Source organism: Rhinolophus sinicus, linkage group LG03 (genome assembly GCF_036562045.2).
Source record: "Rhinolophus sinicus isolate RSC01 linkage group LG03, ASM3656204v1, whole genome shotgun sequence".
NCBI classification, from domain to species: domain Eukaryota; kingdom Metazoa; phylum Chordata; class Mammalia; order Chiroptera; family Rhinolophidae; genus Rhinolophus; species Rhinolophus sinicus.
Genome location: NC_133753.1, coordinates 25,270,270 through 25,287,019, shown reverse-complemented (window position 1 = coordinate 25,287,019; position 16,750 = coordinate 25,270,270). Strand labels below are relative to the sequence as shown.

General features: G+C 45.8%; 1 protein-coding gene across 3 annotated transcripts in view; it reads right to left on the bottom strand.

Annotated features, from left to right (window-relative positions):
• Positions 1–5,587: 5,587 nt before the first annotated feature.
• The window catches only part of ZFYVE1 (zinc finger FYVE-type containing 1), a 49,779-nt gene continuing 38,616 nt past the window's right edge, over positions 5,588–16,750 (bottom strand). For all 3 annotated transcript variants that reach the window (XM_019733362.2, XM_074327255.1, XM_019733363.2), the window contains 8 exons: positions 16,098–16,204; positions 13,795–13,903; positions 13,120–13,217; positions 12,910–13,027; positions 10,503–10,673; positions 9,462–9,642; positions 8,803–8,916; positions 5,588–7,262 (listed from right to left, as the gene is read on the bottom strand). In XM_019733362.2, the coding sequence (XP_019588921.1) occupies positions 7,030–7,262; positions 8,803–8,916; positions 9,462–9,642; positions 10,503–10,673; positions 12,910–13,027; positions 13,120–13,217; positions 13,795–13,903; positions 16,098–16,204 (1,131 nt within the window). In that variant the 3' untranslated portion in view covers positions 5,588–7,029. The remainder of the gene's footprint in view (positions 7,263–8,802; positions 8,917–9,461; positions 9,643–10,502; positions 10,674–12,909; positions 13,028–13,119; positions 13,218–13,794; positions 13,904–16,097; positions 16,205–16,750) is intronic.

Here is a 16,750-nt window from a genome sequence, read left to right as displayed (position 1 = left end):
TTATACAAAGTGTTCAAGAGGTTCTTTGTACAAAACAATAAACTAGAAAGAACCGTGACATGGCGCGTTGGTTTGCATGATTTAGAAGGTCATGATGCTTGACTGCTGTGTCAACTAAGCAGCTGCAGTTATGCCTACTTAAATCTTGGGTGAGAAAAAAGGAAGGGCAGAGACTGAGACCAGCCATAATGGCTTTGCTGGGGAGCTTCCATTTGCCCCTCCAGAGCTGCCTGTGCCCCTTTCACCTACTCTGTTCCCTAAGAAGCTGGTTTCTATGGGCTACCTTAGGGGCTCCCCAGCCCTGGTGGCTTCAGCCAGTGGGACATACCAGCAGGAAAATGGGGGGCAGGAGAGTGAGATGGGATTGTTAGTCCCTGGCTTCCCTCTTGTGAAGCTGTAGGAGGTGTGGCCATGTTCCTGTACCCAAGGCCAGGGCTTCTGTTGGAACACAGCTCTCTCTGGGTTCCAGTAACTTCTCTCCTTTTGTCCCCTCAGACCTCCAGCTGGTAAATTGGACCTCACTGTTGCTAGCCTAGGATGCTTCACCAGTTAAACTCTTCAGTTGTACAATCTTGACTGTTCTATTTCCTGTCAGAACTTGGCCTAATACAACTTAATGTACAGAGAACCAAATGGAAAAAAAAAAAGGAATGATTGGTCATCTGATAAATGAGCTACATGTTATAATAATTTTAGTGCCTCATTTATAAAGAACTTTGCCCCCATCTTATTTGCTCCTTAACAGATAAAGAGGTAGGACAGTAGTAGTGATATAAAAATGTGCATCATTTTACAGGTGGAGAAGCCTGGGCAAAGAGATATTCAGTGACTTGCCTTGGATCACAGACTTAGTTAAGTGGAGAGCTGGGACTTGGAACCATAAGACTTGAGATCACATTCTCCATTTTTCATGCTCTCCAGTCACTGACAATACTTGACTTGTGTACTCCAACGAGTACTGTGGAGAAATCAGGAGTGGCTCGGTGCAACTCTGTGCCTTGCTAACATTTCGTGATACTTAATCACTGGGTAAATGAAGTTTTCTGGTACTAATGGGCAAGAAGCTTGCTAATTACAGAAATTCTTAGATGTTCAATCATTTAGATTTTGTCCCTGTATCTCTGCCGCCCTGGCATACTGACCTGTATGTACGTCGGTCCCACAATTGTGGGGTCCATGTGGCCAGTGGCACTGGAGGGTCTTTTGGATTAACTGTGGTGACATGCCCTTGTCCAAGAGCACAAAGAAATATAAATGCCGAGCCACGACCCTAACATCCATCCATGCTCTTGTCCCGTCAGGGTCTAAGTTAGCCCAGTACACACGTACGTTCATTATAGGATCTACAATTTAGAATCGCTGGTACTGCACATCTAATGCAGCGCTTCCCCCACAGTTCTGTACTATTTCAGTGGAGCCGAAAGCCCATGGTTGGCTACTCAGTCCAACTTTGATCTCTCCAAACAGTGGAGACTTTCTGACTACTCGAGAATACCAGGTGAGTTCTGACATGTATGACTCAATCTCCATATACCTTAACTCCTCTTATCAACTGTGCCATAGCCCAAGCTTCTGGTTAGGCACACAGAGTTGTCAAAGAAACATTTCAGATTTCCCTTAGGCTTTAAAAAAGAAGGAGGAAGGCTTTCAAAACTTCTAATTTAAATTTAGCAATTTGTTCTTGATCTCTGGTTAGCAGTCACGGCTCCTAACATTTGGTCTAGGTTGTATGAAATGGTTAAACTTAGCTGAGAAGTCGATTAAGCATTTTGGTCTGCTTGCTTGTTAACACTTGTCCTAAAGATTAGCATGTTGCATAGTCTCGAAGTATTCTTGCAGGTCTCTTAGGGCATTTTTGCCCTGTTCCCAGGTGACAGAATGAGCACAAAGGAACAGTGGCAGCAGCACTGAGCTATGATAAACCGTTTAAGTGGCCTGGTGTTTGCTTGCTTGTAGTCTTCTAAACACATGAGAACAATGGCTCCTACTGGTTATAAAAAATGCCCACAGATAAACACCTGCCTCACCATCTTGCTACATAGCCACACTAGAATTCAGCTGGTCCAACATGTTCTGGAGGGTACTGACTGCCTCCTCAGTGTCCCCCCACACGGGTCCCCAGAAGTATCCTCTGAGACTAATTTGCCCTGCTTACCTGTCAGCCCTGGATGTGTCCTGATCTAAACCTTCCCCATAACCACCTCCAAAAACAACTGCAGGCTCAGTTCCTTCCATTTCTCCAGTTGTACATGTTGCTAAAAGCCTCTGGGCCCATTCCTTCAAGTGTCTCCTCTCCAGGCCTCCCACTGCATGGCGACTGCCACAGCAATGAACGAAATGTGTGGCCTTCTGAGACCTGAGATTTGATCATGTATGCCTTATCCTGTTGCCTCATCTGCAATTCCCACCTGGTGCTCTCAGGACAAATGTTTCAAGTTCCTCCCTCAACAGGTCTCTGCTCCAACTGTCCTTCACTCCTTTTCACCTGAAAAGTCCAACTGTTCAGTCTCAGCTTCACAGAAACCTCCAGGAAGCTTAGCTTCCCCAGCACTTGCCACAATGAGAAGCTCAGTCTGTTGAATGAACAATTTTGTCAGCATTATTCCCTTTTAATGAAATGGTCACTCCAGTATACTGGTGGTGGTCACTGATATACTGAAGAAAAAACTGGGAAGAAAGTGATTTGCCCAAGGTCTCCTGCTAATGGCAGAGCCAGCAGGGTCTCCCTCCTGCTCAAGTCCGAGAATCTGTTAGGCCTCTCGTGTTTGAGGGAATGGGATTTTTACTTGGAAAATTTAAGATCTACTCGGCTTCAGTTCATTTTCCCTCTTTTCCCATGCCCACCTCTGTCTCCCACAGGTGACTCCTGGGCTGGTCATCCTAGCTTTGCTCATATCTCTGCTTGCTCCTAACACCCACCCACTTGCATTCCTGGCATCATCTGAATAAAAGCAGCTGCTGCAAGAGCAAAGAGGACTTTCTCTGCAGAGGCCATAATCTGACCAAAGGTACAGATACAAATGCTGCCAATAGCACAGGGCAACCAGAACTGAAGTGACCTGCTGGCTGCGAAATCCATTTAGGCTCTGAGTTGCAGTATCTTCCAGACATGGAAGGTAATTGTCTAGGGATGGAGCCAGAGCCTTAGAGAGAGATTCAGGCTAGATCAAGGATTTGGGTATCATCAGTTGAAGGTGGCAGTTGAAACCATTGGCAGTGGATAAAATCGCTCAGTATTAGCTTCTTATATCGGTGGACTCAACCCAAATCCACCAGACGCAGAAAGACTTGCTGTCTACAAATGGGTTTCAAAGACGGCCCTGGTCATATGGGCACATCCCTAATTCTCTCACCCACAAGCCCCCATACCACATGGGCTATTGTGCTCATAAAGCTATGAGTTTCCTAAGTACAAAAACATTTGCACTGGGTGTGATTTAACAACCTAGAGCTCCTATCTTGTCCAGCAACTAAAAACGAACTCCATTAGTGATAAGGAAAGTTAATGGGTTACCATTGTGCGTTCAATTTTCTCCCCAATGGTAGTTCTGAAATAAAAAATGCAAATATGGTTGTAAAATTACTTTTTTCCCCCAAAATTGGAAGCTTAGCTCCAATGTTACAGGCTAGACCACTTGCTTAATCTCAAAACAAGTCTCTCAGCTGTTCTTAGTGAGAAAGGAAATTACTTGTCCTTTACCATGAGAACCTGAGGACGATGCCGATGATTCGATATAAAGTTAAGCCCTTCCTGGAACATCAGTTAGCAGGTACCTTGATTTTTTTTTTATTTTAATTTTCCTCTAAAGGAAGATACTGAGCGTATCTTATCTGGAAATGCAAAAGAATTCACAACCCAAGAGGGGGGAAGAAAATTTAAGAGAAATTCTATATTGCAATGCCATCCGCCAGTGGTGTGGTGTAGACACGTCATTGGAGTCTCCAGGCCTGCGGTACTCAGACCCCAGCTTTGAGTCTCATTTGCCAGGTAACCCTTGGGCTTGTGAGAGTTGTCAACCATACAGGGCTCCTAGCACACAGAGTGCCTGGCACATAACAGACACCTAAATATTCTCTTTTCCATTTCTCAAATAAGTCAAACCAGCAGAGTTAAACCCAAGAGATGTATAAGGATCCCACTGGGTCCCATTATTTAGGCCACTTAGTTTTCAGCCACAAGTTGAAATCTTTAGTCACAGCTCTCAGCTATGTTCAACAATTATTTCTTCCACTTATGAGCAAGTCTTTTAAACCACAGAGTTATTCAAGCCTTTATGTAGCACCTCCCTAAAAGGAGGGGAAATAATCTGTGCTATTAGATGTCAGGGTAGTGGGTATTCCTGGTAGGGGAGGCACCAATTTCTGGGGTAGTTATGTTGTTTCTTCCTCTGGGTGCTGGTTGATTATGTTCAGTTACAGAAAATTAATCAAACTGAAATGTGTATGTATGATAGTTCAATAGGTTTTTTGTTGTTTTTTTTAATGCTTTTGTTTTTGTCCTGTATTTAGCTGGTTTTCAACCCGTATTTAGTTGAGGCTGGGATTGGATGTCTCAGGCAAGAGAGAACGTCCAGTTAGGTTGACTGAGTTCCCTTCCTTTCCTCTCTTGGTCTCACTGGTGTACGGAAGTTCAGAAGATTGTTCTGCATCACTCACGTGGCACTCAGATGCTCAGGGTGCACCTGCACGGTGACAAGACAAACAGCCAGGTCTAACACAGGCCACCACCACACACCCCTCTCCTCCCCAAAGCCTCCCCCACCCTGCCCCGCTATCCAAGGAGCAGAAGATAAGGACAAAAGGGACAGGCGCAGGAAAGACAAAGATGAGGAAAAAGAAGGGAAGGGCCAAAGACCAGAGTGTCAGTGGCCACAAGGATGATGAGACAGTGGGGGACAGACAGAGGAGTTGGACAAGGTAGGGCAGGGGAATGAAGAAGGGAGTGACAGATAAAAAAGGTAGAAAAAAGTTCCCCCGTGTTTCCATGTCACCAGTTAACACCTAGTCTCCTACTGTGAGTGGATTCCCCAGGGACTGTGATCCCACAGCCACCAGAGTGGAGTCCAGAGAACACAAGTTGTTAAGCAGCTGCCACCACTGCATGGCACAGCACCCGACACAGCTGCCCTACTCGGGACCAGGCCAGCACAGCTCACTCAGCTGGTGCTGCAGCTCCGCCCCCCACCCCTCACCAACCTGGTCTCTCACCCTGTGGAAAGCTCTGATGAACAGCTGCAGTACGAGAGCAGCATGGTCAGTGGGCATGCACGGAGCCCTCTAACCACGAGAAAGATCTCTGACATCAGTAAACATCCCCTAAAGGAAATCTGCCAAGTTCCTGGTCCCAGTTAGCGAATTGAGCTGCAACATGCTATCTCTATCCAAAGAGATTAAAATCCATATGATACTGAGTTTATGGTATTTAGCTGTGCTTTTTAAATTATTAATCAACTGAGGTATTTGCAGGTAAAATATGACCACCCTAGAAATATGCCTCTCACTCGGTTTCTGCTTTGAAAGCCACCAGCTACTTTCCCATCAACTACGAAGAGGGAGCAAGACTTAAAGGAAAAGAGCACAGTCCATGTTGAGCAGGAAGATTCCTTTATGATGGCGAATTTGATGATACACAGTACTAGAGTAGGGCCTGTCACTGGGCCACAGGGGGCGGTAAGGGAGCATCTGAGAACCAACACATTCTAGGGCTCATGTCACAGGGACACTCACGCTGGAATGTCTGCCGCATACCTCCCCGAAGCTCAGCCCACCCACTAGTTCAGTCAGGAACTGTCACGTTTAATTCTTCATTTTTGGCCGTTGAAGATAAAATCCACCATGATGACAAGATTTCAGTACAACAGTCTTTTTCCAGTCATGATAGACATGGGTGTCCCAGCTCTTGATGAGAAACAAAAGTTCATTTGACTTCTCTTGCAAGGACCGGAGAGAATTTTTCCTTAATGATCTGTTGAAATATTTATATATACTCAAAAAAAAAACACCCCAAAAAACCCAACTAACAGTCCATTCTGTGCTCTGTTTCCCTGGAAGATTTCTCATGACCATGCCTCCAACAGCTAGAGGGGTCATGTGTCTGGGAAAGAATTAAGACACTTCAAAATAAGCAATAAAAATCCTAGTGCAACACTCAAGCAGATGGTGGGCTTGAAGGGGTTGGAGGGGGAGGGAAGCAGGTACTCTATTTGGGAGCAGGGTACAGCCTCTGGGAAAGCCCAGTGGATGAACAGACAGAAGCAGCAACAAGCAGGAGACATGACTGGGGAAGGGCCATTTCCTTCCAAGCTTTCCCCAGGAACGACGCTGTCACATCACCTGCGCTGTGACTTCTCAGGGCTGAGGACCCTACCCCTCACTCTCCACCCACTCCGGTGACCTGCACGCTAAGTTGAGTGGTCTCGGACTGAAACAGGTGTAGGCCAAGAATTGGGATCCAGCTCTGGAGGGCCCAGGTAGATCCTTTACGATATTCCAAGCAAGCACCTGGGAAGCCCACTTCCCCAGGTGGCCAGGAGGCATGATGGGAAAAGGCAAGGAAAAGAGAGGCTTTGAAGGCTTGGAAAGAAGGCGACCAGCAACGCAGTGGCTTTGGACCTGGCTCGGTTTTGTGGGGACCTGCTGCCACCGCCACCTTATCCCTGTGCTGGGCACAGACTTGTGGTAAAGTCTTCGCAACCAGCAGCAGCCTGAATATACGCCACGTTCCTTTCATGTGTCTCTATGGGTATTTATTTATTATTTTAAAGAAATAAATGCAACGGATTCAGGTTCATTCCCCTTTGCTATCAGCTGCTCGGTCCCCTGCCCTGAGGGGTTCACGCCTTCGGGCCTGCCGCCAGGCTCACCACAGCTTGCCATCTACCCTACCCCACGTTGTGGGAAAGTGCCCCAGGATGAACAGAGGATACACACCACAACAGGTGACCAGGGGGAGGGCCTACCTCAATGAGACTTCTGTTTCTAACCCTGAGAACCTAAGGAATTGTGAAGGACTTGGAGAGGGAGCTGGGGTTAAAGGTCACCGGGCTTTTTATTGCAGTTAAAGCAGACTCGGACAGGATGGTCCCAGCCTCGAGAAGGGACAGCCCGGCGGTCATGGGAGCACTCGTCACAGAAGCCCTGTCCACAGGCGCGGCAGTGGTGCTTGGAAAGCTTGATGCTGAACTCCTTCCGGCAGTTGTGGCAGTGCAGGATCTCATGGTCAGGCACCCAGTACGCTGGCCTGGCCGCATCCTTTACCAGACCTGCGGCAGGGAAGGAACCATGAGGGGCGGGACACGCAGAACCCAACACCCCGTGTCCCACCGGGCAGGAAGGCATCCTCAGACACTCCACTGGCTCGCAGTCCAACTGCACACGGAATCAGCTATGGACCTTTGAAAACATGCAGATGCCTGGTCTTCACCCCACACCACCCAGGCCAAAATCTTCGGGGCTGGGCCCAGCACTGAAATTTGTGTATCTATTGAGCTCTCCAGGTGATCCTAAAGTGCAGAGGCATTAAGAGCTACTGGAGTCACAATAAGAAATGGGACTCTGGAGTCAGGCTATAGCTTCATTCAAATCCCAGTTCCACTGAGCACAAGTTGTTAACAGCTGCAGGATTAAAAGAGGTTGCTTCTCAAGGCCGTGGCTTCCTCATCTTTAACAATCTACCTTCAAGAGTGGCTATGGGGATAACAAGAAATGACGTGTCTAACACCCTGGCCTGGGGTCCGACAGCAAGCGAGCACTTGGAGAGCACGGTTGGCAGGCTCTCTGGGCCAAAGGCAGCCCCTGCCTTACCCATGAGAGCAGATGCAGCCTGAGCTTCGAGCCTGGGCAGTCCATCTATTCTTATGTCCTACGGTCAAAAAGCTTATCATCTGCTCATTTATGAACCACACTGATTAAATCTGTCCCAAGCAATTTTTATCACCACCCACCAGGAGTCCTTGGTCTCTCCCCTACGTATCCCAGGTCTGGACACCCCTGCTGAAGCCCTCCACACACTGATGGGTTTCCCTTCCTCTCCCTCTTCCCATTCTGGTTACAAGTACCTCTCACAACCAGAGGTGAGTAGCTATCTTAATCCTAAATGAAAACTAGCTTGGCTGGTGTGGATTAAAGACAACCACAAATTCTCTGACACTCCTGCTCCCTCCCTCAAATCTAGGCAGGCTCTGTGCCTACAGGAGACTATAGTAGAAGTGCCAATTTCCAGGCCCAGGCCTTAAGAGACCAGTAGCTTCTACTTCTGTTTCTTGGAACATTAGCTCTTAGAGCCCTGAGCCACTATGTAAAGAAGTCCAACTACCACTGGAGAAACCACGTGGAGAGTCGTGGAGCATATGAGGGGTGGGGAGTTCCACTAGGGCCTTCTAGGCATCCCTGCCAAGCATGTAAGGCCCAGCATGGAAGTGACGTTGGCTTGGCCTCTCAAGACCAATCCAGCTGCCACACTAGAATATCAGGTAGTAACTCCAGGCAATGCCACTTGCAGCAGAATAATTAACTACCCTTCCTGACTTAAAGTTGTAAGACATGATAAAATGGTGGTTGTTTACAGGTAGTTTGTTATGCGGCTATAAGTAGGTAGTATTAGAGAATGGCCTCCACAGATAAACGTGAAACCACCAAGGTACATAAGTAGTCAGGGAGCAAAACGTCAGTCAATTTTCAATCAACTCCCTGCTGCCCAACTCAATCTAGGTCTGCAAGCCTTTGACAAAATGACAGCCTGGGGCACTCTGAAACCTTTCATCCCACATACACTGTCCCCAAGAGAAGCACTGTCAAGCCCACCTAGTGGTATGTCAATGGCTGTCACCACGGCTCCCAAAGTGTTCTGCACAGCCTCGCCCACCTTCCGAGCAATCAGTGTCCCGCCTTCATCGTCCGCCTGTACCTCAGTAACATCTGTAGGCAATGAGAAAGGAACAGCCATCAGCTCTGAGTCATTTCCCAAATGGAAAACTCAGGGGAACAGCAGCGCACTTCTGGATTCTTCTCGCAGGGTACCACTGTACTTTCCTGCAATGATCACAAGGGTCTGGGCTGTGGGTCAGTCCAGACCCTTAAAGTGGGTGACATCTTAGTCCTTTACCTCAACCCTCTGGAGCTATTTTATAACTTTCCTTTAAAGTAAACTAGAAAGGTCTAGAAGCATGACCTACTACCTTCTCCAAGGACAAGACACAGTCTAAGCCATGCCTGGTAAACACAGGACATGTTTAACCCCTGAGGAATAGCAACCCCTGGACTCTGTTAACAAAGAGCTCAGAAAATGACTGGCCAAGACCAAGAGAGCAAAAAAAAAAAAAAAAAAAGACCAAGAGAGCAATTGCTCTCAGAAGAATGATGCAGTTAGGAACAGGGTTGGGCATATGAGACTGCAGTTCCCAACATCCAGTGCCAAGGAGAGAGGCTCCCGCCCCACCCAGGCATTCCGGGCCCCACATTACCTAATTGGACATTCCTGGCTTCATAGCAGTTGTCACACACCCGCACGGGGGCAGGCCCCCAGCCCCGCTCGGGCACTGGCCGGGTCTTAGATGAACAGCCATCACAGAAGCCCTCCCCACAGGCCCGGCAGTGATGCTTGGTGTCGTTATCTTTAAAGGATGTAGCGCACTTGCTGCAGCTCTGTTCCAAGCCCAAACAAAGAGATGCAGGTATCATTGTGTTGGCTCAGCTGAGAAAGTCAATGAGACCCAGGGGGAGGACCACAGGACCATCTTGGAATGACAGGACCCCAACAGTCCTGACAGAGTGGCCCTAAAATCTCTAGGCACATGGAATGCCCCCAATGAAACACAGGTATGATTATCACTTGCTTCCAAGAAGAGACTGGAAAGGCACTCAAATCATTTGGCTGAGTCACAGGATTCTCAGAAGGGCTAATTCTCAGAAGGCCAGAAGATCAATGAGAATTCATTTTTTGCACAGCTTCTCAAAAGAGCTTCTGGGAAGTTGGTGAGGAGCGAGTTCCCTGTCACAAAGTATTTGGCCTAAAGCTGGGCGCTCCTTTGCTGTGGTGCTGAAGAGATTTATGTATCAAGCCGAGGATAACCCTAAATGACATCTAAAGACCCTTTTCCTCCAGATTCTTTACCATGTTTCCCCAAAAATAAGACCTAGCCGGACCATCAGCTCTAACGCATCTTTTGGTTAGATAAAAAGTAATATAAGACCCGGTCTTGTGGTATATAAGACCGGGTCTTACACGGTATGACCTTAGATATGTGACCAATAATAATAAGTCCTTGCAGGTAAGGAAACTAAAATCCACAACAAAGAAAGTACTTGCAGAATAACATAAAGGGAAATCAGTATACAAAGGACATGGGCTGCCTCAGTGTATCCTCCCTTTCCAAAACTCGGGGAGCTAACCTGACAGGAGAAAAATCCCACGCCTTCCTCACAGAACAAGCTTAGGGCAGGGTGAAGTGGCACATGCAGAAGGGGTTGTGCTAGGCATGCAGGAGCGTCCTGCCACACCATACCAGTATCTGGGAGTTTGGCCTCCAGTAGGCGGGGGCGATCTGGTCTGTCAGCCAGGATGTCACAGCCTTGGTGGGCCCAAGGCTAAGCTCAGACACCGACTGAGCCATGAAGTTCATCCCGTCCAAGAGGCGCTGGGCAGCATTGTTGTTGTCCTTCAGAAATCCATCAGTCTGAAATGAAAATGCAGGTTCCCATCATGCTCTGAGTGAAGGGAGTCAAAGGAAAGAAGGAGAGGGATCTTGGGTGAGTTGCACACTCATCATGACTAACTCAGAACCACAAACCCCCTGGCAGAGAAAAATGGGGACAGATCAGGAATCCCTCTGGCTTCCAGGCAATACCACACCAACCAGTCATCACTGATTTATTCTGTTCAAGGCAACCATAATACTTGTTGCACAACTGTTCAATTCTGGACTTACTCTGCCCATATGCGGAGATATATAATCCAGGAGACACTCGTGTCAAGATGACACTTCCCATAGGAAGCTTCCCACCCCAGGCTGGATTAGGAGCCCTTCCTTTCAGTTCCTCTAATACCTGTACATCTCCAGGAATCGTGTTTCCATGTGTCAGTGTAGTATCTGTCTACGTATTTGACTCCCTATTAGATTGTCAACTCTCTGAGAACAATAGCCTATCTTTTTTATTTTTGTGTTTTCGTAAGTATCTAGTTCAATTTTTGAGCACATAGTACTCAAGAACATATGCTGAAATAATGAATCAATGAACAAACAGAAGTGGAGGAGCCTGTATTCCCTAATTCTGAGGACTTTGAGGAGTATTGCCTCATGGTAAACTATAGTATGAGTGTTTTTTTGGGAATATAAACTATCTTGCCATAGAGATGATAGCTTTTACAAGAAAGAACCAACGCAGATCAAAAAATGAAAGACATTAGTCACAAAAAGCCTCATGAGAAAGTTATACTAGTTTGAGGCCATAATAAATCCTTGGACTAGGATGGCCTGGACCATCATGCCAAGGGGTGAGCTCTAGAAATGACACCACACTGCAGTAACATATTTTAGTGGGGCTAGAAACTGGATAGAAGAGGAACAAAACAATAAGGGAATCATTCAGTTTCGTGGTACCTGAGGACCCGGGGAAGCTCAAAGGTGAACCTGCAGGTAGACCTGACCAGTGGCTTTAGGAATCACCCAGCAAGGAGAACATCACCAAGGAAACTAAATCCCTTAGAGAAAATCACTTATCTTTTTTCCATGAAAGGCAAAGATTTTGCATGTGATGTGACTCAGGGTAATTCCAAGTATGAATTGTGGTTTAATGCAGAATGAAAACAATATATCAACACCTCATAAACAGATATGTTTTTTCAACATCTTGAATTCGAAAGTTAAATTAAGAAGTAATAAGGGTCTGTAGTAATCTCACTTCTTAGAATATACTTAAAGAAAATTTCCCAAAACAAAGGCTTTCTTATATAAAGAGGATCACTATAGCATTTTTTCTGGTTTAAAAAAACCCCAAAAAACCGTCAAGGGATTAAGAAGTACAAATTGGTAGTTACAAAATAGTCACAGGGATATAAAGTATGGAGAATATAGTCAATAATATTATTAAAATGATATATAATATCAGGGGGGTACTAGAATTATCGGGGGGATCACTATATAAATTACATAAAAGTCTAACCATTATGCTGTACACCTGAAACTAATATAAAATAATATTTAATGTAAACTATAATTGAAAAAAAAGTCATGGGGATGTAAAGTATAGCATAGAGAACAGTCAATAATATTGTAATAACTGTACAGTGTCAGATGGGTAATAGACTTATTGGGGTTATCACTTTATCACTTTGTGAGGTAAATAAATGTCTCATCACTATGTTGTACACCTGAAACTAATATAATATTGTACGTCAATGGTAATTGAAAAATAAATTTTTTAAAATAAAAAACAGACTCAACAAAAAAACAAACAGCATGAATGTTTAAAAAGGAAATGGGCAAACTATAACACTAGCCAGACTATTACACAGTGATTACAAATGACAATCATGAAAAGTGAAATCAATGTGGAAATAAAATTGTGGTGTGAGAAGAAAAGCAGATAAATGGCACAAATTATAATCATATCTGTACAAATATATGTGTATTGGAAAATGAGTGAGAATATGAAAAAAATGACATTTTATTTGGTAAGGCAGTATAACTACAGATCAATTTTCATTTATTTAAAGGTGTGCTTCTAATATTTATGTAAAAAGAATGAAAATAATCAATGATGTAGAATAAGAAAGGCTTGTTTCTCTCCGAATCATGCCTTCCTAAACCACCAATATACTGAAATTCATTCTAAACAAGTTCCACTTTTCCACACACATGAATAACTGAACGATACAAGAGAAAGAGGAAAAATAAATAAGACTGCTCTTACTCCAGGCCACACATGCACAATCTCTGTCCGCACCACCGTATCCACAGGATCTTGGTTCCCAAACCAGTACTGCCGGCTACGATACACCACGCCGCAGTTAGGACATTCGATCACATACCTACGAGGAATGCAAATAGATACTATTACCTAGCCAAGTGCCTGGGGAGACAAACACACCAACCAACCCTTAGCTATGTCGCTTAAACTCACCCAGACCAGGCATATTTTGCAAGACCCATCCAGGGAGAGTCGGTGGAAGCAGATGTCTTGGGCACTACGCTGACTTCCTTGCCTCTCTCATAGCAGGCCTGAAACATGGAGCACTCTGCCAGCTTCTTCTCTGAACAGCAGCCCCCATGGCCTCTTCACGTCCCTGTCCAGCCCCACTCCCAGCAAACCATACCAGCTGAGGGTTTACAGACCAGTTAGCACATCAGAAGAAAGTTCATTTCTCTAAAGAAGCCAGTGCCCTGGATGGTCATGAATTGAATGTGTACCCATCCTGGGACCCCAAACTGAGCTGTAAATTATACCTGTCACAGACAGGAGAAACCAATCAAAACCGGAAAACCGGTTCCTGAAGAGCACTTCCGTTCTTAAGAAGAACGGATAGTCAATGTATATGACGCTTGCATACAACTTCAACAGAATAAGGGGAAAATAAGCTTAAAAAAACCCACAACAAACAGACAAAAAAACCGAAGCGCCTCAGCAACAAAGACTGTGCGTTATTTTGGTTAGAGCTGAGGAAAAGTTTCAGAGACATTCAATTTGAATATCAAATACTTTGGGATGCAGCAAAGGTGGCCCCAAGCCAGTCTTTCCAATAGGAGAGTGTGACCAGCAAGCCAGCTGCGAGAGCAGGGAGAAGGTCAGAGGACTCACCTTGCAGGTGTAAACTCGGTTGTCATACTGGTGGGAGTAGCTGCAGCGGCTCTTAGCTTCATGAGGTACTCCTTCTTTCCCATGATTCATGCTGTTCTTACATCCAGCCCTAAGTGAGCCCAAAAGCTGACAATGAGGCAGCTAAAGGAACCAATGTCACTTAGGCAGAAGAATCTGACCCTAAGCCAGACACAGGGCCAAAACCAGACCTTGGTTATTAACTAGGCAGCAAATACTGAGCACAGACAGGGCAGTTTCTCTCAAGAACCCACAAGCCTCTCTTACACTTGCAATCAATATCACTACAAAGGTAGAGCAATTATGACCTTTGTATGAGGAGAAAAAGAGAAAGGAGGACTCAGAAAAACCACCTTGCCGCTCAGTAGGCACAGAGGGGCCAGAAGATACCACATTGACAAAAGATGAATCCTGAATGACTCTCAGGAAACTCAAAAATCCAAACAGCATGAAGTAAGTTTAACCAGAACAGGTTGCCAAGATGCCAAACAAAAACTAACCCCCAACATTTGGCAAAGCATTTGGCTTACGCTGGGCAAGAAAGCCCCCCAAATGAACAGAGAGCTCTGTCATCCTGACAACACAAAAACAGAGATCAGGACGTTAGGATTTCACTATGATAGAAGGGAAAGTTCTAGAAACCCTGGTGGGGCTCAGTGAGAATGGAAAAGTGATGATCTAACAGAGCCTCTGCCCCTCATCTCATGGGGCAGGTGAAAAGGAAGGTAGGTCACGCTGGCAACTAACATCCTTCTGTCCACGATAGTCCTTAGCTCTCCCCAGGCCAGGTTGTATAATCCCAAAGCCAAGGGTGCCCAAGAGGTGGCTTACAGGGCTCAGTGCAAAAAGGCCATTCATAACAGAACAGGCTCAGGTCTCCTCCGGTAGATGAGCAAAAGTGGAGGACACAGGCAGTGGTCCAGCAGTGAGCAAAGACAATCTGGTGGGGAAGTGTCTACACGACACGGACACTGCAATCTGACCATGACACACAGTGTTTAAATCCCCTGGGCTCCATCAGACAAATCACCACACTGTGACTTAACAGCCATCAACAGCTCAAATTACTCTAGTGATCCTCAAAGTATAGTCCTTGGCCAGCCACATCAACATCACCTGGAAACGCACCAGAAATGCAAGCTCACAGGCCCTACCCCAGACCTACTAAACCAAACTATGGGTGTGCGGCCCAACAATCCGGCTTCACATGTGCTTCAGGTTTTTCTGATGCATGCTAGCATTTGAGAATCACTGCTCTGACCCCATCACAACGTGTGGTCCACAGACAAGCAGCACAAACGTCACCCAGGAGCTTGTTAGAAACGCAGACTCTCACCCAGACCTGCTGATCCAGAATCTGCGTTTTAACTAAATCCCAAAGTGATGCATACACAGCTTGAAGCTTGAGAAGCACTGCTCTAGGGCAGTGTTCTTAACTCAGGCTACACATTACAATCACCTGAGGAGCCTTTTAAAGACACCGATACTGTGGCCCCACCCCAGATCCATTAAATCACACGCCTTGGAGGAGACGCCTGGATAATTCTGAAAGCTCCCTGGATAATTCTAAAGTGCTCTAAGCATTTGCCCTCCTAGTGAATCAACTAGGATTGAAACGTACCACAGTGCTTTGCACACACTGGACTATCAACTATTAGTTGAATACCGCGTTTCCCAGAAAATAAGACCTAGCAGGACAATCAGCTCTAATGCGTCTTTTGGAGCAAAAATCAATATAAGATCCGGTCTTATATTGTTAGATAAGATCCGGTATTATATTATATTATATGTTATGTTATGTTATATCATATCATATATTATATAAGACCTGGTCTTATAGTAAAATAAGACCGAGTCTTATATTATTTTTGCTCCAAAAGACGCATTAGAGCTGATTGTTCTGCCAGGTCTTATTTTCAGGAAACATGGCAGGTGGAATAACTACAACTGAAAGCCCTGATAGGAGAAACAGAAAAACAAGCAACCTAAAGTTTTCTGTAGTAAAGCTGCCCAAACCAGAAGCCAGTCAATTTCACATCCAAACCAGATTAAACTCTTCAGGGGATTCATCGTAACCATATATCCTGGAATTCCCTGCATCCTCAAAGGATGGTCTCGCGACCACCAGGATCACCTGGGAACTTAGAACTCGGCATCTCAGGCCTCACCTCACCCTTAAATCAGAATCTGTAATTTAACCACACTCCAGGTGATTTGCGTGTACACTGAAGTGAGAGAAGCACCATTCTCTTTTTTCAAGGTGGGGAGGTGGCGGCCTCACTTACCCACAGCTGAGACACAAGGACGAGCAGGTGAAGTACTCATCTGGAAAAAAGGAGCTGTGTGCCATCTGGTCATCGGGGATCTCACCACTGAAGCGGTCACTCAGTGCCTGCGAGGAGGGAAGGTGACATGAAGGCACTCAGTGGAGAGCCCTGTGCTTCGGCCTTTCCACTACTTGCCTTTCTAGGATCCCCTCACTGCTGGCTTATTTCTCACAGGCTCCAGAGAAGGAGGAGGGAACCCAACGACTTTTGTTCCTTACCTTCAGCCTTCTTGGCCCAACTTGCACCAATCCTCACCACAGGAAACCTCAGAAAGAACCAGCCCATTTCCCAACTGGTCAGAGGTAAGCAAAGCTACTGTTCTCTCCTAATTACCTTGGAGGTTGTAAACACCTCACACAGTCTTTCATTCAAAACCACCACAGATATTGCCAAATGCCCACTTCATCCTTGTGAAGACTCGAGAAAGAGGCTCATGTTTAAGTCAGAGGCTGAGCTGAGCAGTGAGCTGGGAGGCTCCTGGATTCTATCCCAGTTCTAACCAGAGGCATGCATTTGGAGTTTATTAGGCCACTGAGCCATCTCAACGTAGAAAAAAATGCATCAGCCAAAAACAAGGAAGAGTTATTGTAGTGTTTGGCAGCCTTTTATCA